Source organism: Chelonoidis abingdonii, chromosome 5 (assembly GCF_003597395.2).
Source record: "Chelonoidis abingdonii isolate Lonesome George chromosome 5, CheloAbing_2.0, whole genome shotgun sequence".
NCBI classification, from domain to species: Eukaryota; Metazoa; Chordata; order Testudines; family Testudinidae; genus Chelonoidis; species Chelonoidis abingdonii.
This window is the reverse complement of record NC_133773.1, coordinates 109,490,029-109,513,852: the sequence shown is the minus strand read 5'-3', so window position 1 is coordinate 109,513,852 and position 23,824 is coordinate 109,490,029. Positions and strand designations below refer to the sequence as shown.

At 39.1% G+C, this 23,824-nt stretch overlaps 1 protein-coding gene across 4 annotated transcripts in view; it reads left to right on the top strand.

The window, feature by feature from the left end:
• Positions 1 to 23,824, top strand: part of RBPJ (recombination signal binding protein for immunoglobulin kappa J region) — an 83,217-nt gene that overhangs the window by 7,658 nt on the left and 51,735 nt on the right. Inside the window, exon 2 of one of the 4 annotated variants that reach the window (XM_075066543.1) lies at positions 11,768 to 11,920. The exons of 1 other annotated variant lie outside the window; for it this stretch is intronic. In XM_075066543.1, coding sequence (XP_074922644.1) covers positions 11,823 to 11,920 — 98 coding nt within the window. In that variant the 5' untranslated portion in view covers positions 11,768 to 11,822. Of the gene's footprint in view, positions 1 to 11,767; positions 11,921 to 21,118; positions 21,143 to 22,280; positions 22,342 to 23,824 lie in introns of those variants that run through there. 2 more of the 4 variants (XM_032806594.2, XM_032806596.1) reach the window with 2 other exon arrangements.

Below are 23,824 nucleotides of genomic sequence, written 5' to 3'. Positions count from 1 at the left end.
TAGTAAATGTCAATTTCATTGTACACACACACAAATTGATGAAAAAATATTTCTATTGAGGAAAATCAAAATCTACATATATGCAAAATAAGAAAAATGCTGCTTGGGAACTTATTAAAGTTTGATTTCAAGGATATTTACTCTGTATATTTTGACATGTAATGTTGACAGTTTATTTTTAGTGTTTGTAAAGCTGTAACTTCTTTAATCTGTCTCTACAGTCACCAAATAATTGTATGCCCCCAAATAATTTCCCACAATTTTGAAAATTTAGATAGATTAAAAATAGAAAAAAATACTTAAAAGTAAACATTGATATTATCTGTCTTACAAAAAAATAAATCAAATTTTTCAAGCCTAAGTTTATGGTTGCAGTACACTGTTACTCTCTTACAGTACTCTTCATCCCAAATCTTTTGAAATTATATAAGCACTTCATTAATTGACCTACATGTTACTATAATATACTAAATTGTTGGCTCCCAAGAAGCATTTTACAGGAAAGGCATAGTTGAACATGCAAGTGGGTTTTCAATTAAAAAAAATATTTTGATTACATTAGCTGAATAAAAGGAACAGTTGTAATATTCATTAATTTAAATATAACCAGTGCAAGTGTTTATATTCTAATAAAGCTGTACATTTTTCCAATATAAAATTGACCTCTTACTTGAATTTACTGACTGGTTGATGTTCCACTGTGGAAGGTCATCATACAATATTAAGAAATTCATAGTAAGCTTTCATAAGTGTACTAAGACATGGGTAATATTGATTCTTACACATAATTTCAATAAGTAAATTTATATGATTCAGGGGAATAGGCTATGGAATAGGCAAGCAACAAAAGAGCACCTGTCCAACAGCTGATCCATTTATTTAAGGAGGAAATTGAGAGTAGCAGTTCAGAAATCATTATACCATTATTGAATCTAAGAACAGTAAATTTCGAACCCAAATCTGTAAATTTCAAACCCGGTTTTGTCAAAAAATAATCAGAAAGGGATTGAAATACACACAAGATGGCAAATCTGTAATTATTATTTAAGGTGGTATCATACCATTTCATACAATCACACAAGGTGTACATTAACAGTAAACTAGCCTGCTGCACCCTAAGTCTCTGTGTGGACCCTGCTGCTGGGCACTAAAAGTTACGTAGTGTACTTTGACCTGCTGCTGTTTGGAATGAAAGTTCCACTAAATTTTTAGTTAAAGGCAGTAGGTCATCTTAGTGCATGGAAGGCTAGTGTGATGAACTGTCACAGCCTGACTTGCCTTTTGCTAAGTCTCTATGTAGACAAGCCCTAAGTTTACACCTGTGCCACAACTCCCGTGTGCAGCAATTTTGCAGACCATGAACATCAAACTCAGAATGAAATTTGACAAAAGCCTAGTCAGTTTTATATACCTACCTTAAGTTTGGGAAAAGGCACTGCATGGAGTGGGGATGGTTAACTGGCAAGCTGGTGGACACATTTGGCTTGCCAAATCATTTTATTTGGTCTGCCTGGAGGCAGCTGTTGAAAATATTCTCGCGTGTAGGAGGCTGAGCAGGGTTGAGCCCCAGCCTACCCAATTAGCTCCTAGGCTCACCCAATCTGAGCACCAAACACAATGCTTAAAGTGTGGGGTGTGGTGGAGCAGAGCCTAGAACTGGACGCAGGAGCCCAGACACTCGGTCGCAGTGCCACTCACTGGCCCAACCACCCCAGTTTCACTGATGCAGGGAAGGGGCTTCTCTCTAAGCCACCTGGCTCTAACTGCCTTTTCATTGGCTCCCAGCTCCCACAGCCAGTCTGACTGGGGCCAGCCTATCTCCCCCTGCTCTCCAGGCTGTGGATGAGTCGGGACATATGTCTGCCAGTGAGGAGGCAGTAACCAGAAATTGGGTAGTGTAACGGCAAATGTCTTCCCTGTTGGTATGTTGGAGGGGTGTTCGGGCCAGATTTGAATGGTGTGACCTCACACATGGCATTCTGCTTCTCTCTGCTGCACCATGCTACACAGCTCTGGTTACTTCCTTCCCATTGATGGGTGGATAGGGGAAATGTGGTTCTGATTTCCTAACAGTCAGCCAATGGAGCAGTAGCTGGAGCTGGATGGTGTGGACTAAAGTCGGAGCCTGTGCTGTTGGGGAAGTGGAGCCTAGCCATGTGAGACAACAGCAGTTTTTTTTTTAAAGACTGCACCCCTTAGCAACCGGGTGCAATTTTTTTGAAAAACAAACAAACAAAAAACCCTATATGGGTGCCAAAGGGGTTTAGTGGATTTTGTGCCCTAATCTACCTTAAAGTTGCTCATCTCTGGCATAGAAAATGGTGTTTTGCTCAGCAGGGCGTTGTGTGAAACTTACTAAACATGTCAGTTTCTCTCTGGTGAGCAGCTGCAACTTTTGGGTAGTTCTAATATGTACTAATTTTGTTATCTGCAGGGAACTTTAAAATAGGGGTTGGAGAATGGAGGGGTTATTTTCAAGCCCACTCTGAATTTATGCCATTGTATGTAAGTTCCAAGATCTGCGCTAACAGAATATATAATACTTGGACCTTATTCAGTGATTCTCAGCCATAGATCTGAAAGCACTTTTGATACATGGGGAAATTGAGGCAGAGAGAGGTTGAAAATTCCCCAAGGTCATGCAGAGTCAGTGGGAGAGATGGGAATGGAGTCCTGGTCTCCTAATTCTCTGAATTATGCTCTAGCTGCTGGGCCATGCTCCATTTCAGGTGTTCTGTTATTGACAAGTGGAAGCAGTGTTTTATCTCACCTACCAGAAATGTATAGAATCAGAATACTGAGGGAAGACATCACAATTACGTAGGTTTTTTTGCCTTATTCAGTGAAGAACAGTATGGAAAGAAAAACCAGAAAGGAGTAATAATTTCCATGGTTAATCAGTTTTAATAACTTTAATTGCTACTAGCGTGAAGCTACAGTGGCAACAGAAGGGATGTTACTCCCTTCATGTAAGTTCTTAAGCCGTGTAACAATCAGATAGATATCAGGTGTCAGGAAAAGTGCAATTGTAGAGGTCTCAGCAGAGCAGGCATGAAACCTTCCAGGGCCATCTCTTTATTTCTCTATAAAAGTTAATCTGCATAGATGATTGGGTTTTTCTTTTATGCCAATACCACACTGAGTAATTGAGTCAGCCGATCAGGGAAATAACCCACTTCCTTCCCTGACAGACCAAGGGACGCACCTCATCCATGTACCTATCTGCTCCACCGATACTGACTTGGACTCCTTATTCATTCCATGGGTGGCATAACCGAGCCCACTTATCCACTGACACTTTAAAAACCCTTGCACCCCAATCTGGGTCTATTCCGGTTATGCGATATGTATGCATCTTTTCATCCTTGCAAACGATACCTGTAACCCCCCATAACCCAAGCCTGACCCCAGATGTACAGTACCTTCCCTCTCAACCTGTGTATATTTCATTTCAAACATTTACTTTAATAAAATTTTTATATCTTCTTTCCAGCTTACCAAACAAAAATAAGACAAAACTGTAGTGAGCTGGAGGAATGAAAATAGGGCAAAATCAGTTATATTGGGAGGGACAGATTTTTCTCCTTCTACTTTTTGATTGATGGATCAACTAGTCAGTTCTTTATATATGTTGTGATGTCTTCCAGTGATAAGTTCTGATACTACTTCCTCCTTTGACTAAATCTCCTGTGGCCAGCTGCTTTCTGAGCCAACATTTTTTTTTCTTCCATGTTGCTGAGCACTTCTGCCAACATTTAGTCTTTTTGCATTCAAGATTTTTTCTAACATTCCATGGTTGGTGGAGGTGAACTGGGAATTCTCCAGCTAACTTTTTTGAGAGTGTACTGAAAATGACTTTCCTAATCACAACTCTGCTTTTAAAACCTGACTGTGTTTTATCTCAAGACTGCAGAGAGGTAGTAGAGTGGTTAACCAAAATAATTAGTTGGGACCATGACTCTCCGTGTGTGAAATTAATTTAAAAATATTTTCCAGCCATTTCATATGAATGATTAAGATATCAACCAGCTATTTCACACACCCCCCCACGACCCCCCGCCCCACTCTTCTGGAGTTTCACAGTCACTGCTGATAGCTACCTAGCAAAGCAGATATACATTCTTTAGCATACAGATCTTTCTCAGCTTTAAGTTCTAAACACAACTGATACAGAGAGATTTTTCCCATTTACACCAACTCTTAAACAGTTGTAACTGTTATTATAGAGTATAAAGGAGATAATTACATCCCTGCCTTATTTGAGTATTTATAATGTTGACAGGTTCAGGAGATGTTTAGAGCCATATGTATTCTATGATTCTGTAGCTGAAGGTTGCATTGCAGAACTTAACCTTCTAGTTCTTGTGGAATGAAAGAAAATCTTCTGAATATGAATCTGTCCATTGTCTTCCTGATACTACAGTGAGCCAGTGACAAGTTTGAGACATGGACTGTCTCAGTTCAGCTCAAGTGATCATATCTGTGCATCCCAATGACTTAACTAATATTTAGCTCTATATAACACCTCCAGAGATTCAATACACTTTACACTTACACAGTACTTACACAATACACTTTACAAAGGAGGCCATAAATTAACACTATCATTTCTGATTGTTAACAGAAATTTATAGTTTACTATGTTTATCTTACTGGATGCAATGAAAAAAATACTTGGGATAGGTGACAGTGGGACAGTTGGTTACTGTAAATTACTCTTGGGGATGGTGTGATCGGGCCTGGGGTCTGTTGCCTAGTGGTTACAGTCTCTGGCAGTTTCTCCGCCCCCAGTGGTTACGGTCTATAGCAGTCCCCCCTGCGTAACAGTTACAGTTGAAAGACATGGGGAATGTGGGCTCTCCCGCTCCACCGAGTTCTAATCTATGTCCCTGTGAGGCCTGTCTACCAGCCTTCCCCCTGGATTGCCTCGAGTTAGCCTCCCTGGGCTACTACGTACCTCCATCTTATCTTCTGCAGTCTATCCTGGTTAATGCTGTCCTGGTGGTTGCCTGTCCCCCCTCTGTCCCCCTGCTGTTCTCCAACGTGCCTTCACTCAATTTGTATCTGGCTGCCTTCTGCTCTGGAGCTCCCAGAGTCAATCTTCCTCCCTGCTCTGTCCACCCTTAGCTGAACATCTCCTTTGTAAATCATACCTCCAAGCAGAACATGCTCTTTAACTCCTGGCTGTCTAGTGAGGGTTTCATACCACCCTGTCACAGATGGGAAGCTAGGAATTTAACTTGAAGTAACATTTGACCCTACCAATAAGGGTCTTCAAAAAGGGAAAATTTAAAAACTATATAGAATGTTGTTGCAATGTAAAAATATTGTACTGACTAAACTGAATATGTGAGGGACTAATACAATAAAATCTCCGTTGGAGACTTGCTGCAGAATAATGTTTGCTGCGCTCTTCTTGAGACAGAGAATGGCATTTGATAACGCTGACAACCGCTAGTTTAAACAAATGTCAGAGTTGCTCTGTAACACAAGTCTCCTATATTTTGCCTATTCGGCTATAGTAATGAGCAAGTATTTTCTTTGTGAATGTAATTTGAACATTCTTGCTAGCTATATTAAGATTGAGAGTTCCCATTATAAAATCCTTATTTTGTTTGAACAAGTTTACTCATGTCTATTAACCTGGATGAAAAATACCCGTGCTACTATACCACCTTCCTTTCCCTTCACTTCTTAAGCTATGTCTAGATTACAGACCTTACAGCAGCACAGATATACTGCTGCCACTGTGTAGCTGTTCTGTGCTGACAGCTCTTCTGTCGGCATAATTAAACCACCCCCAAGGAGAGGCACTAGTTATTTTGGTGGAAGAACATCTCCAGCAGATATAGCGCTGTCCACACTAGTGTTTTTGTCAGTGAAACTTATATCAGTCAGGGGTGTGCTAGTGTAGACATAGCCTAAGAAACACCCATTGCAGTCTGAAGGAAGAAAACAGTTCTGTGTTGTCTGTTGTGCTCTGTATTTAATTTATAACATTGTTGATCAGCTGTCTAGTTAATTTAAAATGTTATAATCTTCTTGTGATTTTAATTATGCTTCCTTTCCTTTCTGACTTCATTGCACACTTTTTCTGCTTTTCTGTCGTAGGTCCTGGCTAAAGCTAATTATTTCTATCATGACACAAAAGTTTAAAAATGAAGAAAAGGATTAATCTCAGAAAAATGCAGAAGTCACAAGTTTATAGAGAAGTGCAAAAGTAATGGTCCACATTTTTTAAGAAAATTATTGCTTTTACAATAAGAGTTAAAAATTGTTTATTTAATAAATATTGTTTTAACATCCTCATTCTGATATACTAGACATAGAGAATATTTGGAATAATTAAGAAAGTGATAGATAATAAGACAGAAAATATCATATTGTGTCTATATAAATCTATGGTATGCCCACATCTTGAATACTGCATGTAGAAGTGATCGCCCCATCTCAAAAAATAAAAAAATAAAAAAAAAAAAAAATACATCTCTACTCTGATATAGTGTGGTCCTCGGGAGACAAAAAAACTCAACGCGTTATATCAAACTTGCTTTGGCCCCCCATGTTCCTTATTCCCTGACCGCCCCCTCCAGAGACCCCCGTCCCGAGACCCCCGTCCCTAATCACCCCCAGGACCCCAGCCCTCCTGTCCCCTGACTGCTCTGACCCCATCCACACTGCCTGCCCCCTGACAGACACTCACTGGCCGCAGCTGGAGCTGGTGGAGTGGAGCTGGCTGGGGCCGGGCTGCTCCGCTTCCTGCCGCTGGTGAGTGCGGGGAGGTTGGGGAAAGGACGCCCTCCGCACTTATCTGCGGCGGGAATCGGAGCAGCCTAGCCCCAGCCAGCTCCACTCTGCCAGCTCCCAGCTGCAGCACTCTGCTTCCTGCTGCAGGTGAGTGCGCGGAGGTTGGGGAAAGGACGCCCCTCATAATCACCTGCGGCAGGAAGCGGAGTGCTGCGGCTGGGAGCTGGTGGAGTGGAGTGGAGTGGGCTGGGGCCGGGCTGCTGGTGAATGTGGGGCGGGGATCCCTTCTTCTAAGCCCCTTCCCTCGAGCGAGCAGCGTGTCAGAGCTTTAACGCTTTGTATGCGAACCTGCACTATATTGGGGTAGAGGTATATGTTGGAATTGGTTCAGAAAAGGGCAACAAAAATGATTAGAGGTATGGAACAGCTTCCATAATTATAAATGGGATTTTTCAGCTTGAAAAAGAGATGACTAAAGGGGAATATGATAGAGGTCTATAAAATCATGAATGGTATGGAGAAAGTAAATAAGGAAGTGTTATTTACGCCTCATAACACAAAAACTAGGGGTCAGCAAAGGAAATTAATAGGCAGTAGGCTTAAAAGAAACAAAAGGAAATATTTCTTCACACAATGCACAGTCGACCTGTGGAACTCTTTGCCAGAAGATATTGTGAAGGCCAAGACTGTAACAGGGTTCAGAAAAGAATTAGATAAGTTAGTGGAGGATAGGTCTATAAATGGATATTAGCCAGAATGGGCAAGCATGGTGTCCCTCTCCTGTTTGCCAAAGGCTGGGAATGAGCTACAGGGAATGGATCACTTGTGGACTACGTATTCTGTTCATTCCCTCTGGGGTACCTGGCATTGGCCACTGTCGGAAGACAGGATACTAGTCTAGATAGACCTTTTCTCTGACCCAGTGTGGCCATTCTTATTTTCTAAAGCCAGTTTCATACGGAAAATAATAAATCATACAGTTATCTAAATCAGTTTAAATCATGATCTCTAGCAACATACCAAACATTTTTTGGGGGAAAAAGTTAAAATTAATAATGCCTAATAAAATTTTACTTTTTAAACAGGAAATTGTCACCTAGTCTCTTTGATTGTATTGGGCAATAAAAAAATCATTTCAGAAATCCAGCAGTAACAGTAAAAACGTAATTGATAAATACTCCTCCAACAAACTGACATACCAATTATATTATAAACACAAACATTTTTAAATTCATAAGTAATTCACATGTTAGGCAGTCCCTAAGAATGGTGCAAAAAAAGTTTACTAACCAGTTGATCCAGATTGTTCAGGCATATGTCCACAGCCACATCTTCCTAGGCATTGACTTCTGAGGAACATTTTTCGTAATGTTTCATTTTGACAACCGGGTTTTGCAACTTTGTTGCCCTGTTTACATTGGTATGTGTTCCATTTTACCTGAGGTACAGAAATTTATTGAAAATACTCCCAAAGAGGGTCTGTTTTGTAACCTGCAGCCATGGTAGGATTTTTTTTCTTCAGTTCCCAGGAGTTAAAATCAACTGTAGAGACTGCTCTCTGAAGAATGTTGTCCCGTCTTCCAAGTGTCTTGTTTTTACATCAGAGTTGCTTCTTTCTGGTTGCACACTCTGCTCCTTCTCCCTTGTAACATAACTTCTTTGCCGCACCCTACTCCCACCCCTACCCCCAGAAAAACAAAACCTAACGGTCGAAGACTTCTGCTTGTGTAACCCCTATGCCTTTTGCACTGTAATACACTTCAACACCGATATAACGTGACCCAATATAACACGAATTCGGATATAACACGGTAAAGCAGCGCTCCAGGGGGTGGGGCTGGAGCTGCGCACTCCGGTGGATCAAAGCAAGTTTGATATAATGTGGTTTCATCTATAATGTGGTAAGATTTTTTTGGCTCCCGAGGACAGCGTTATGTCGGAGTAGAGGTGGTATTTTATTTTTTTGGAGACAGGAGGAGGTGGAGAAATTAATTGATTTCTCTGTGTTTTGTATCTCTATGCACACATGCAAGGAAAATAGAGCAAGACCATTTACTTGAAGTACCCAGGACCATCCAGAAACAGGCTGGTAGTTACTGGGCAGATAAGTGTTTTCCTTTAGCCACAGAGTACATATGTTGGGTGGAGTCATAAATAGGCATGATTTGAGAACTGAGCCAATTGGAGCTCAGGTACTGAGAAGCTGTAAAACAGGAGTAAAATACCCCTCAGGTGGGCATAATGAGTGATCCTGATGAGATAAATAATGGTGTCTCCTGGAGTCAGGGGCCTTGTCCCAACGTTTGTGGTGATTTTGCCAGTTTCTTGCACTCAGTAGCAGAACCCCTGGATCCCCCACAATATCAAGCTTTCAATACAATACATGACCTACTGTGCCATATTTATAAAGGTTGACCTCAAAAGTTAGATGTTCCCCCCCCAATTGTTTCTTTATCAAAAAATGAGTTTTTATATATAGAGACTCATGGATTCAGCATATTTATTTTTTATTTAAGTGTTTTAAGACAGTGGTTCTCAACCTTTCCAGACTAGTGTACCCGTTTCAGAGGCTGATTTGTCTTGCATACCCCCAAGTTTCACCACACTTAAAAAGTAGTAGCTTACAGAATCAGATATAAAAATACAAAAGTGTCACAGCACACTGTTACTGAAAAATTGTTTACTTTCTCATTTTTATGATATAATTATAAAACAAATCATGACTCCCCCCCCCAGTCGAGAAACACTGATATAGTATATAAAGCAATATAAAGAAGTAATTGTATGAACTTTTAGTTTGTACTGACTTCGCTAGTGCTTTTCATGTAGACTGTTGTAAAACTAGGCAAATATCTGGATGAGTTGATGTATCACCTGGAAGACCTCTGTGTACCCCAGAGGTATGCGTACCCCTGGTTGAGAACCACTGTTTTAAGAGGTTATTATAAGGTTAGGCCAATAACATTTTTTGTATTCAATTCAGATTTCATTGTATACAGGTTTCATTTTAAAAAGAAAAGCTTGTTATTTAAATAAAATCAAAGATAGATTTTTTTTTTCCCATTTAAATCAAATTTTAATAGAAAGTTTGATTCTCTCTCTTCGCCTCCCTCCTGCCCCCCAATCTTTGACTTTTAAGCCATTCTTGTTTAGAGTAAGTCAGATTCAAGTGATGGGAGATTCCAAATACCCTTTGGGGAAGAAAAAAAGAGGATGAGACTGAAATAAAGAGAAGAGAACGAAAGAGAGCTAAAATTCAGGGTGCAGCTAGTTGAGGGAAGGGAAATGGGCTGGAGAGGAACAGAGAGTAAGAGCTTCACTATAGGGGAATTTTTCTTTATTAGTTTCTTTTGGCTTTCTCTCTGCCCTCAAATTTTACTGTTCTTTCGTAGTTTTAGAAGTGTGTGGGAAGCTATGGCTGCCTTCTCTTACTCCTGCTGCCCCAAGAGAGACAACTGAAATTGAACTTGTGAATGAGCAGAAGAGAGGTATTTCTGATACCTGCTAGGAATCGTTCTTATAAACGTAACGAGAGTATTTCCTAGGCACAAATGAAACCATTAGGCACCTGATTCTCAATGACTTTTAATGAGGTGAGTCCTTAACTGTCATTTGTGCCTTTGAAACACTCCCGTCCTGATACCTTGTTTGTTTTTAGTCCATTGAGTTTGTTAACCAGCTAGGAAGAACTTATTTTCACTTTTTAAAATGTATGTAAGATAGAATTCTTTACAGTATATAAATAAGTGTAGTGTGACTGACTGGTACCATAAACCATTTTTTAAAATATATTTTCACTAAATTTTCTACCCGCAGGATACTAACTACTAGGTTAGGACACAGTTGGATAGCTGTTGTAAGTCTTCTGTTGCGCAAGCATTCACAGTAAATGCTTGTGGTTTTATAGAGACCCTGTTAGAATAAAGACTGTAAAAAAAAAAAAAAAAAAAAAAACAGCAAGACATCTTCTTAAACTTTTATTATAGTGGCACCTTTACAAGGGAATGGAGCTTTTCTGGGGGAGGGAGGATTAAGATAGTGTTTGGACCTGCCGAAAATAAAAAAAACAGCATTTCTAAATGCTGAAATTTACAGCTAATTAGTGCCTAAAATAAAATACCTGACTTAAATTTTAAAATCATATATTATGCAGAAGGAGTTTTCTTGTGACTGTATTTGTGGTTAGGACAGCATTGAAAACCTGCTACGTAAAACCATAATGGTTCTTTTGTTACATTAAATTTTTGAACGTGTTATTCCAGCTACAATATGAAAAGTATATTGCATTCTTGTTACATTAACTTTCTGAACATGAGCTATTCTAGCTACAGTATGGAAGAATTAATCTGTTGACAGTGCTTTGATATGATATCTTCTCTTTCTGATAGAATCCACTTCCATTATTGTATGACAAATGTATGACACTTATTTCTAAAAGTTCACTCCGGGAAGATATTCCTATAAGTATGTGAAACAATAGTGTTACTTCTTTGGAATCTGATGCCCAGCTGCCTCTGTTTACCCTTTGTGGTCATGCTGTTAATTTAGACCTTTGATTTAAATTATGAAAATTCATCTTCTGTGGTATACAAAAATCCGAAACAAACAATAGCTCCATAAAGAAGCCAGTCTTTGTCCTTTTTGGGTCATAACGGTTTTTCAAGGGTCTGAGCAATCTTATCCACATCTGGTATTGGAAGCCCAGACCCTGGGCCCTGGAAAAGAAAGCTATCGCTAAGTTTATGTCACCAGTTCTTTATGTTCCCTTTGTCCATACCCTTTTTCTTTACTCTGTTAGTCACAGCTTTGCTGCTGGGACTTGACTGCTTTTGGCTATTTAGCTTAAAATCACTTCTGTCCTCTCCAGTTCCCCTACCTTCCTCTCCTCCCCCCACCCACCCCTTCGATCCCCAAGGTTTGTAACAGAATCCATAGAATTTTCTTCTCTCTTGGGTTCCTTACTCTTTTGTCCACCTGCCTCCTAGACTAGATTCCCAGACCTTCTGTGTTTTCTTCACAGGAGAACCTCTTCCCTCAGGTGTCTCCAAAGAACACGAGGAACATAAAATATAAGAATGGCTGTACTGGGTCAGACCAAAGGTCCATCCAGCCTAGTATCCTGTCTACTGACAGTGGCCAATGCCAGGTGCCCCAGAGGAAGTGAACCTAACAGGTAATGATCAAGTGATCTCTTTCCTGCTGTCCATCACCACCCTCTGACAAACAGAGGCTAGGGACACCATTCCTTACCCATCCTGGCTAATAGCCATTAATGGACTTTACCTCCATAAATTTATCCAGTTCTCTTTTAAACCCTGTTATAGTCCTAGCCTTCACAGCCTCCTCAGGCAAGGAGTTCCACAGGTTGACTGTGCACTGTGTGAAGAAGAACTTCCTTTTATTTGTTTTAAACCTGCTGCCCATTAGTTTCATTTGGTGGCCCCTAGTTCTTATATTATGGGAACAAGTAAATAACTTTTCCTTATTCCTTTTTCCGCATCACTCATGATTTTATATACCTCTATCACATCCCCCCTTAGTCTCCTGTTTTCCAAGGACGGCCATACTGGGTCAGACCAGTAGTCCATCTAGACCAGTGTCTTATCTCTGACAGTGACCAGTGCCAGAAGCTTCAGAGGGAATGAATAGACGAGGGCAATTTCAGATGGTCCATCCTCTGTCATCCAGGCCTAGCTTCTGGCAGTTGGAAGTTTAGTGACACATGGAGCATGGGTTTGCAACCCTGACCATCTAGGCTAATAGTTATTTATGGACCTATGTTCCATTAACTTATCTAATTCTTTTTTGAACCCAGTTATATTTTTGACTTTCACACAGTCATCTGGCAACAAGTTCCACAGGTTGACTATGCATTGTGTGAAGTACTTCTTTTTGTTGGTTTTAAACCTGGTACCTATTAATTTTAGCAATGACCTCTAGTCATTGTTATGTGAAGGGGTAAATCACATGTTATGTGAAGGGGTAAATAACATTTCCTTCCTACATTGTCCATATCATTCATGATTATATAGAGCTCTATCATACCTCTCCCTTAGTAGTCTCTTTTTTGTAAGCTGAACAGTCCCAGTTGTTTAAATCTCTTCTCGTATGGAAGCTGTTCTATCTCCTTGTTATTTTCATTGCCCTTCTCTGTGCCTTTTTCAATTTTAATATATCTTTTTTGAGGTGGGGTGACCAGAACTTAAAGCAGTATTCAAGATGTGCTTGTACCATGGAATTATACAATGGCACTGTTATTTTCTATCTTATCTATTCCTTTTCTAATGGTTTCCAACATTCTGTCATTGCACATTGAATGGATGTTTTCAGAGAACTATCCATGATGACACCAAGATATTTCTTGACTGGTAACAGCTAATTTAGATGTCATCATTTTGAATGTATAGGTGGGATTATTCTTTCCAATGTGCCTTACTCTGCACTTACCAGCACTGAATTTCATCTGTCATTTTGTCACCCATGTAAAGATCCCTTTGTAACTCTTCTCAGTCAGCTTTGGACTTAACTATCTGAAATAAATAATTTTATATGCAAATTATGCCTCTTCACTCCCTTTACATTAATGTTGAATAGCACTGGTTCTAATACAGCTCCTTGGGGGACCCCACTATTTACCTCTCTCTGTTGTGAAAACTGACCATTTATTTTTAATCCTTTGTTTCCTTTTCTTTTAACCAGGTACTGATCCATAAGAGGACCTTTTAGTGGTTCCTATCTACATTCTCAACATGCAGGGCTGCCCAGCCAATAATTCCTGGTGTCTGTCTGGAAACTCCTAGTTTCTGAGGGTGAAAGTTGGAACAGGGAGAGCTGGTCCTATAGCCTGCCTTAAAGGGCCAGCTCACCCTGTTGCACAAATTTGAAGCATTTAGCTGCTGTTGTTTTCAGTGGTGTACAGCACTCTTCATTGCTACTGTAATTTTTACATCGTTCCAGTTTGAAAAACAAAGCCAAAGTCAGTGTAGCTCCATTGTTTTCCTTTTTGGTTACTAGAGGCAATTAAGGCTGGTGCTTCATCATCATAGGTACTACAGACTTGGCATTCTGTTAGTGTCCTTGCAGACGGCCAAGTGTGGAAACCTGGAAAATTTTTAACTCTCTTTTATTTAAATTCTTATTCTTATATTTGCATTAGGAAGTTAGTCTTCCCGCCCACAGAGGGAATTTCCTGTGTACATGAAAAAGTACAAAACAGAAGTGAAAAGTACCTCAAGCTTCTGAACCTGTCCCCCACCCCTCACTTCCCCCATCACAGTCTTGCAGCTCTTTCTACACCCCCACACAGTGACATCATCTACTCAAAAAATAGTACCTATAAATTAATAACAGCATCCTGAAAATCACTAGGGGAAGACAAAAATTAAATCTGTCTCACACACACAAAATATTTCCTTGTGTATCATTAAATTGCCAGTTTTCTATTAGACATTCTCCAGACTAGTAGGCAGTTGGTCCCTGCTCTAAGAAACTTTAAGATAAAGTTCGTATTCGTCCCATAATTTTTTTCTTCAATTTGTATCAGTCCATTTCAGGCAGGGACTCTAGAATTGTGTGTAATTTTAGAATTAAGTTGTGATATGTACTTAATAACTTATTAGAATTCTGGAAACCCTCTATTTATAACCATAAAGTTGGACAAGGATTTGCCCTTAGTTAGGCTTGGGTGAGTAGCATATGTTCGTATTATGAGAGGGATACCATGTGCATCACGGAAAACTGAAAAGCTGTGTAAGATGGAGCCTTGATGTTATATCCAACTACATAGCCTTGTTTTCTTACAAAAAGGGTTTAAAATTACCATCATTCACCTAAAAAAAGAAAATCAGAGGGATAAATATGAGAGAGAGAAGATATTTAAATTCAGCACCAGTGTAGACACAAGAACAAGTGACTATAAACTGACCATCAATAAGTGTAGGCCAGTGAAATTAGGCAAAGATCTCTAACCATGAGAGGACTGAAGTTCTGGAACAGCCTTCCAAGGGGAGCAGTGGGGGTTAAAAAACTAATTGGCTGAGCTTGATAAGTTTATGGAAGGGATGATATGATGAGATTGCCTATATTGGCATGTGGTCCATTGGCGACTGCCAGTAGCATAAATCCCCAGCTGCTGGAGACAGGACACTAGATGGGGGGGTCTCTGAGTTACTACAGAAAATCTTTCCCAGGTATCTGTCTGGTGGGTCTTGCCCACATGCTCGGGGTATAACTGATCATAAGAATGGCCCTACTGGGTCAGACCAAAGGTCCATGTAGCCCAGTATCCTGTCTTCCAACAGTGGCCAGTGCCAGGTGCCCCAGAAGGAATGAACAAAACAGGTGATTATCAAGTGATCCATCCCCTGTCTCTCATTCCCAGCTTCTGGCAAACAGAGGCTAGGGACACCATCCCTGTCCATCCTGATTAATAGCCATTGATGGACCTATTGTCCATGAATTTAGTTCTTTTTTTGAACCCTGTTATGGTCTTGGCCTTTACAACATATTCTGGCAAAGAGTTCCACAGGTTGACTATGTGCTGTGTGAAGAAATACTTTTATTTGATCGCCATATTGGGGGTCAGGAAGGAATTTTCCCCAGGGACAGATTGGGAGAAATCCTGGGGGGTTTTCGCCTTCCTGTGTAGCATGGGACACGAATCGCTTGCACATTTAAACTAGTGTAAATGGTGAATTCTTTGTAACTCGAAGTCCTTAAATCATGATTTGAGGACTTCAGTAACTCTGCCAGAGGTTTGGAGTCTGTTTCAGGAGTGGATGAGGTTCTGTGACTGGCAATATGCAGGAGGTCAGACTAGATCACAGTGATCCCTTCTGACCTTAAAGTCTATGAGTCTAATTAAAACAGTTCAAAATGGACTTTCTGAATTCTTTTTCATCATCAATCTAGAGAGTAATTTGTCAGCATTACTTGTTGACTACAGAGGATTTCCCTGGTGGTTTAGATAAGACAGTCTTTTCTTGGTGTAACCATGGCCCTTCTTCATGCCATTATCATAGTGTAACGCTGACAGACCCCGGTTGTCGGTGGACGAGATCAAACCTGGGACCTCTGAAGCTTAGTGCATGAGCCTCTACTGCGTGAGCTAAAAGCAAACTGTCTATTAGCCAAGGCTTTAGAGCAGACTCATTTTATCTCTTTCTCTAAGTGGTCTCGGTGCCACTAGATGAGTCAGAACAACGCACTCAGGTGTGTGAGTTACAATAACACACATCACATTATCCATATTTCCAATGAAAGATTGACACCCTGAAGGAAGACACTGGGAATCCTAATATCTGAACTTTCATTTCTCAGATAAACACAAATCCCCACTATTTCTGTCCATCTATCTTAGCTATTGAGGAATCTTTGCGGCAACTCCACACTTTGTTTCATGGACGATCTAAGGTCTCGCAACTGGTAAGCTGTGTTGGTTCCAGTTCAGTGCATCTATTGAAGTTGTCTTCTTCATTGCTCTTTCTTGGAGAGACCATCAACCTCTCTATCATCATGTGGGAAGTGGAAATTCCAGATTTTTTCCCCAGTGAATCCTTGTATCAGCCATGTACCATAGCTTCCTCTGATCCTGTATGTTCAGCAATCTCCAACTGTTTCAAAGATCGTACCAGACTAGGTCCTCATTGTGGTGGTGGGGCAGCTGACAAAAGGCCTGCACAGTTCTTTGGCATTTCATAACAGTTCTTACAAATTCACCTTGCTTTCTGCGTGAGAATATTCTTTACAAGATGAGACTTTTTAAAAGAGGTTTGGTGCGGAGCTGAGGAATTGGTGTCCTTACAACACTACTTATGTGCTCCTAATTTTGTCTTGCAGTACAATTATAATGCTAGGTTTGTGATATTATGATTGCCATGGGATCACAGAATTGTAATAAACACAGAATTATGACCATTATGCTTAAGCAAAAGTAGTTAAGCTCTGTGAGGTAGAATTTTCATTTAAAACACTAGTTTTGTAGTGATAACAAAGGGGGCTCAAAAATTCTAGCCAAGAAAAATTCTAATTGAAAGCATTTTTGTTTTCAAGTTTGCTTTGTAATATGCAGTAACTTCACTGTGGTGCATGGAGAAGTTTTAACTGTAATTTGCCTATAGGTGGTGTTTAAATGTGATAAACCTGAGAAACAAGGCTCCTGACATTAGTGGAATACATTTGAACAACAATTACTTGTGTTTTGAAAAATATATTTTGTACAATGATGACTTTGCATTTGTTCATTGGAGAGCACCTTCAAGTGAAAATCCCCCATAGAAAACATGTTTCTCCTCCGTTGATGAAATAATTAGATTTTTCTTTTAATGTCTTTTTAAAAGTAATAAGATTTTTTTAAAGAAAACATTACGTTTTGATGAATATACTTAGAGAAAGAAGACATTAAAAAACACAACAAGATACATAGCTGAGATATTTATAAATGTGCTGTTTTACGCACCCCTATTTTATCCTGAGATTTTGTATGAGATGCTACAATTCGAATGGAGCAAAAAGAACAGAACATGAGATACTGGCTGAAGTATGATTGAGATGTCAGTGTACCTGAGTCATGTGATATATTATAGAAATACTATGAAATGAATAAAAAAGCATATTTCAGAAATGTGCGGGTAATCTTCTTATTCCTACATCATTGACCGAGTTAACCATAATAGTATATTAGGTGTGGTGCTTTATTCTATGGATGGTCACAAGTGGTTTGTGTATTTAAAAAAGTAATTAATTATATAATCATAAATACTAGGAGGCCTTAATAACTGGTTAATAAAACATCTAGCATCAGATATTCAACTTTAAAAATCTTTTTGCTTTTTAGAAAATGTAAATGTCTGATTTTCTCCACAAAAATAATTGATAACAAATTATATGTCAGTTGTTGCTAACCCTTTTCTGCAGAGGGCAGACTCAATTCTGTGAATTGATTTCACTTAGGAAATAGCCAGAGTAGAAAGGAGTGGCTTAGTTTTGCCTGGAGATGAATTTAACAAAATAATGAAACTTTTAAGCCATTTAAAATTGTTTATAAAATTATGAGATTTTAAAACATAAAAATTACTTGGCTGCCATAATACACAGGAAAAAGTTGGTAACTCTTCTCAATTTTCAACATTATCTTTTTTCCAATGTGTATGCATTGCTGATGTTTGTATATTCATGGGATGGTGTGTTGTTGGGTATATTGTCTCATAGTACTGCTTATTTAAGATTAATTCTAGACCATGACACTCAGTTGAACGTTCTGTAACCTCATACGTCTTGGGTGATGTAATTGATCACTTTGAAATCTAAGAAACCATATAATTTTGTAAAATTTACTGTTACTAAATATGATTTCATTAAAATACACAGAAAATAGACTGGCAAAACCTGTGCGTTCACACATTTCCTCACACTGCTTTTGTCTAGTGAAGAAGAAAATGTTTTTAGGGAAGTTAGGAAATGGCCCCATTGAATAACTACCAACAAGTTTATTATGGCTTGATTTTCATCCTCTGCCTAAGTACTGTTGATGGTTATAATTTCTCATTTTCTGAATTCAGGACCAACAGGTGGAGCGCTCTCTCCCATGGAACATCTTTTATCGCTCTAGCGATCCTTTCTTACTGCATTAATTTAATAAGTAGTAGAGGTAGCTGCAACCATTCCTTGGTGGAAGGGAAGATTAATGTGATGCCCTTGAAGGGGGAAACAGGAAATAAAAGGGAGAGGGAGATATAAACATCGTACATCCACTTGCTTCAAAAAGGTTCTCAAACACAAAATGAAGACTATGACTGTCTGGTCCAAAAATAGTGTGGTGGGGTAGGGAGTAGAGGGATTACAAACAGAACAGAAAGAAAACAATTTTTTGGAATGTCCTCTTCCCCTCTATTGTTGGTTACGTAGACAGCCTCATGTAGTACACAGAAGCTTTCTTTTGTAATAGAGCTTTCCTCACTGGTGTCTGATTATTTTACTACATGGTTTCAAGGGCTTGCCTTTCAAGCACCCGCATAGTACCAGACAGGTTGATATTGGAGTGTCAGGTTTTTTCTTGTGTCAATTTGTCAGGAAAGTAGAAAAGATTGAGATAAAGCTGAAGTCTTTCTTCAGCATAATTTTCTGAGTAAACCCACTCCCCACATGTTGGTTATCAATGGTAATAAGATTTTTATTTCTGCTGGGGAAGTGTTTTTTCTGTTTTATGTCCTTACCTACAGCATGGTAGGGGAGAGTAAGAGGATTCCAAAAGTTACTTAGAGCAATGATTCTAAAATGGTCATAATATCTCTCCCCAACACAGTCTTATTGGTCCTTCCACTGAAACTTGATAAAATTATATGTAAATAGAGTAACCTGTTCAATTTTTTATTTTTATTTTTAAAGAGGTGTTTTGGACCTAGCTATTTGGGTTTGGAAAAAGCAGAGTTATTGATTGACTACTAAGTTGAAGTTAATTATTTTATTAAATGGTTCTACTTTTGAAGAATTCTAAGTAGAAAGAATGTCATGTCCCTCTTGCTTTCACTTGCAAAGGGTTTGGTGTCCTTTCACATATGGTTACAGTCAGAAGAGTGACAGCGTATGAAAATGATACCTTCATACTCAACAGTTGTATTCTCTCAGTGTAGTCAGTCTCTCTGTCTATCTTACGTTGGTGAGAAAAATATTTGAAACTATTTCCCACACCTGTAGGAGAATGATCTAGATTCTGCTTTGGCTCATGCATCATAAACAGAATTGTTAATTGAATTCCAGCTGCAAGATCTCTGTTAGACTTAATGATGGATGAGCCAGAAGGAACACAGCTTGTCTCTGAAATTTCAGTTTGAGTTTGCAGTACTGGCTCTTGCAAGGGGGTGGGGAGGAACTTTCTCAGGAAGGTACTGTAAAAAATAGAGTTGTATTTCCACCTTGATCGTTTAATTGTACCTCCATCACAGAGAGAATTTAAGACTTCACTATACTTGCAAGAGTAATCAGTTATGTAATCATATTTTCACATATTCTCAAGTTTTCTAGATATTATACCTGGGATGTCGCTGCCCCTTTTTGTGGTTGTCTTTAGTAGACTAGTTCTGCCTTCTTTAAAGTGCAGAACTTTGTTTGTTTGTTCGTTTGTTTTAGTATTTCAATATAAATGCAAGATACACAAGTGATACTTTAGCTCCAAGTTATACTCAAACAATATAACATTATTACACTATGTGTAAATATCTCAAGGGTTAACACATTTCACTGCCAGATAGGGTTGTGTTTTGTAATCACCATGTATTTTAAATGTCTGTTCAAAGTTGGGAGGAAAGCAGCAAAACAGAGTCTAGTCAGGCAAGTCACCAACACACTGAAACAATACAGCTAAAGTACTCCTAACTTCTAGCAGAATAAAGCTGTATTATCCAGATTTTACTCCTACAAGACACTTGCTTAAAAGCTGCAGATTCATTGTCCTTTTTAATCTTAGGCCTGGGTCTACGCTTACTGTTAGGGAGACCATAACTACAGCACTCAGATGTGAAAAATTCACGTGTTCAGCTGACCTAACTCCTGATGTGTTCTTCTGTTGACCTAGTTACCACCTCATGGGGAGGTGGATTACCTAAATCTGTGGAAACCCCCCTTCCATCGCTATAGCAAGTATCTGCATTACAGTGCTACAGCGACATAGCTGTAGCGCTATAGCTGTGCTGCTGAAGCACCCATAGAAATGGCCTTACTTAACAATTGATCGTTTTTTTGCAACACCAATCTAAGATTTATGGCAGACTTGTAGCTACAATCATTTCTTCTTGGAAAGATCTCCCTCACCTTCTCCACCTATGTTGTGAGAGAGTGTGTGGAAATACTGAACAAATTTTTTGTTTCCTTCAAATATTAAGTCTCTCTTTTGAGATGTTGCTAGGATTCTCTGTCTTCTCTTTGAAATTGTAGCAATAACTGTATTTTATTTTGTTTGCTGTAACTGATCCGTTGGTAGGGAAGTAGTGGTTGCAGTAGTGGTGATGAAATTCCCTGTTGTGGGGCATAGGTAAGCATAAGAGTACAAAAGAATGATCACTCTTTCCTACTTAGTTGAGCAGTGGGTAGAAGTCTCTCAGAAGTGGATTGTGAGCCTCCTGATCCAGAGCCTAAAAGATTGTTTAAGAGGGTCAGAAATGCTCAAGAAAAAAATATTATTTCCTTTTAAAGTTAGCAGGATTGGTTTAGTCTTGCAAGAGCCTTCCTCCTTAGTAATGACACTATTGCAAGCTCAGTTTAGTCCTTTACCACTTCCTTGTTGGGTCACTCATAGTTTCTCTTTATAGTGTGTAGTACTGGCATTGCGTGGAATGATGGCAGTTAAAAGAAATTCATTATGGCTCAGGATTTTATGTGATTCGTATGAGACACCTTCCATGTGAGTATAAGATTAAAGTCCATTACTATCTTCCACTTCAGGGATGGAAGGTATAGTTAAGAACAGGAACGGTTCGGACATTGAAAACAAGATAGAACAAAACCTCATGTTATACTGTAGAGAACAACCAATCCCATGCTGGCAGAAAAGTTGCCTAAATAGCCTAATAGTAGCTTTCTTTCATTTCTAACTTCTTTCAGTTTATGACGTTTAAGTAGTCTAACACAGAAGCAAACACATAATGTATTGAGAAGGTTTGTTTAATTTAAATTAAGTCCTACTGCAATTTAGAAATTGCTGCTATAGTTTGAACTCCACTATGCATTTTTGGTCAGAAAACAACTGTAAAAAATGGTCCTTCTGACTCAGTCTCTCTGCTTCTTTATATTCACTGTTTCATCAGCTGAAAAATAAGTTTTTACTCTGGCTAGCACTGTAGAGCTAGTACAGCTTTGGGAGAGTGAGCAGGATTATTTTCTGAGAAATAACTAAATTCAGTTGCAAAATCTCTTACTGATTGTGATATGTGGATCAGATCATGTCTACATTATAGGTGCTACAGTAGTACTGCTATGCCACTGTAGCTATTCCACTTAGGTGCTGTAGTGTAGACTGTTCTTACAGTGATGGAATGGAGTTTTCGACCTCTCCAAATAGCTAGGTTAATGGAAGCATTCTGCCATTGATCTGTCTGCCTCTACACTGGCGATTAGGTCAGCATAGCTACAGCGTTCAGGAGTGTAAATTTTTCACACTCCTGAGTACTGTAACAATGTCAACCTAACTTTTAAATGTGGACCAGGTCTCAAGAGAGAACAGAACTTGACTTTGAGGTCCCAGAGGAAGTTTACAGGGCTGGCAGTTAGAAAAAACATCAACTTGTAAGTTGAGGAAATTAGGTAGCAGTCATGAGATGCATTAAATACGTAACACTATGATATCACTCCAGAGTGTGACCACCTGTTAAATTCACTGATCATTTCAATGGCTAATTTTCTGAACTACTTGTATATATTTTACCTCTTGCTATCTCAGTTTCGTCCCTTTTTTGGTAGATAAAGATATTTCAGACTAGAGCCTTACATTGAACATTCCCAGTGTAATCATAATAGCTGAGCCAAATTATATTGTGTTTTAGGGACTGAGATTCTCTTGGCATGCCGATTTTTTTCAAGCTGATATCTCTTTCAGTTGCTGAGGTAAGTGTCTGAAAGTCTGCAGTTTGCACTGAGCTTTTCAGTCAACCTTATTAATTCATGAGGGGTTAATACAAAATGCAGTAGCTCTTCTGATAAAAGATATCTTTAAAAATTACTCCTTTTATAATGTGTTAGAATAAACATGTTAAATTTTGGTTTTCTGTATTTATATTAACTTTATATTAACCTTTCATAGATTTGAGATAACTGGAATAGTGCAGTCTATAACAGCAGATAACTACATACTATTTGAATACATGAAAAATATCGTCAGATTTATGGTCAGGCACATTGTTGTCCTTAGACAAGTTATCATACTGGCTTTCTTGGTTTATTTATTTATCCTTGTGGCAGAATTGCATGAGTTTTAGTTGGATTAAAATGCTAACCGCTTTAGGTTGGACTGTAGCTTGTGTTCCTTGGAATTAGGTAGCGAAGTTGTGATAACTTACTAGCTGAGTTTTTCTTCCAAATGCAAAATGATATTTTGTATAAGTGAGCTTGTTACTCTTGTAAACTGTTTAAAAGTTAACCTACTTATTAAAACAGACCAACGATGCAGCATTGCAATTGTGGCTGCCTATTTTTTCTTGCTGTGAGGATTGGAAAAGAGAGCAGACAGCGATGAAAGAACTGTGGGAGGATGAAAGAGGGTAAGAAAAGGAGGAGAGAGAGTTTCTAATTGAACAAGTGATTTCCAGTGAGAGGGCGTGACTAAGTGAACCAGTGCTCGGCTCTTGTATTTATGTGAGCTTTATTTGGTATAGTGCCAAAAGTGTGTGTAGTGCTGTACAATAGGAGACTTGTTTCGAACAAGTAGTACGTTCTCTGTTTTGAGGAGTTGCCGTCTGTGAATGTAGTCTGGTATAGTACAGGACCATGCCATACAAATATATAATGGTGCATGGTCAATGGAATTCATCATGGAACAGGTGGGTTTTTAAGGAAGTTTTGAAGGACAGTTTAGGGATTTTCTGTGTATTGATTTGGGGAGGGGAGGACCTGTTTTATTCTTTTACTTCTGGACTCCCCAAAGAATCATGTTGGAGTTAGGCCGTTCAAAGGGGGAAGAGCAGCTGAAGTGACATTGGAGCACGGGGTAGGAGTTGTCATGCCTTTATTCATTTTCAGTCACTCAGATGCCATTAGGTTGGTGCAGTTTTTTAATTCTTGTATCTATTTCTGTAGCTTGGGCAGCAAAGAGTGGGTCAGCAGTGATGAAGCAAACTAGCTGCAGTATGAGCATGGGTGCAGATGTTACAGTTCATTTTAAAAGTGGCTGAGGCTAACTAATGACGTACCTTTTGACATTTGTCTGTATTTGTTATCGTTTGTCTTGACTGTTTCTAAATGTGTTTATATGACTACTAGAGCAGTGGGGCCCCAATCCAGATCACAGCTTCTAAATGCTTGTAGCATATAACTAATAAATATCTGCAGTGTCATGGTGGCTGAAAGCGATTTTATCAGTTTATACGCATAC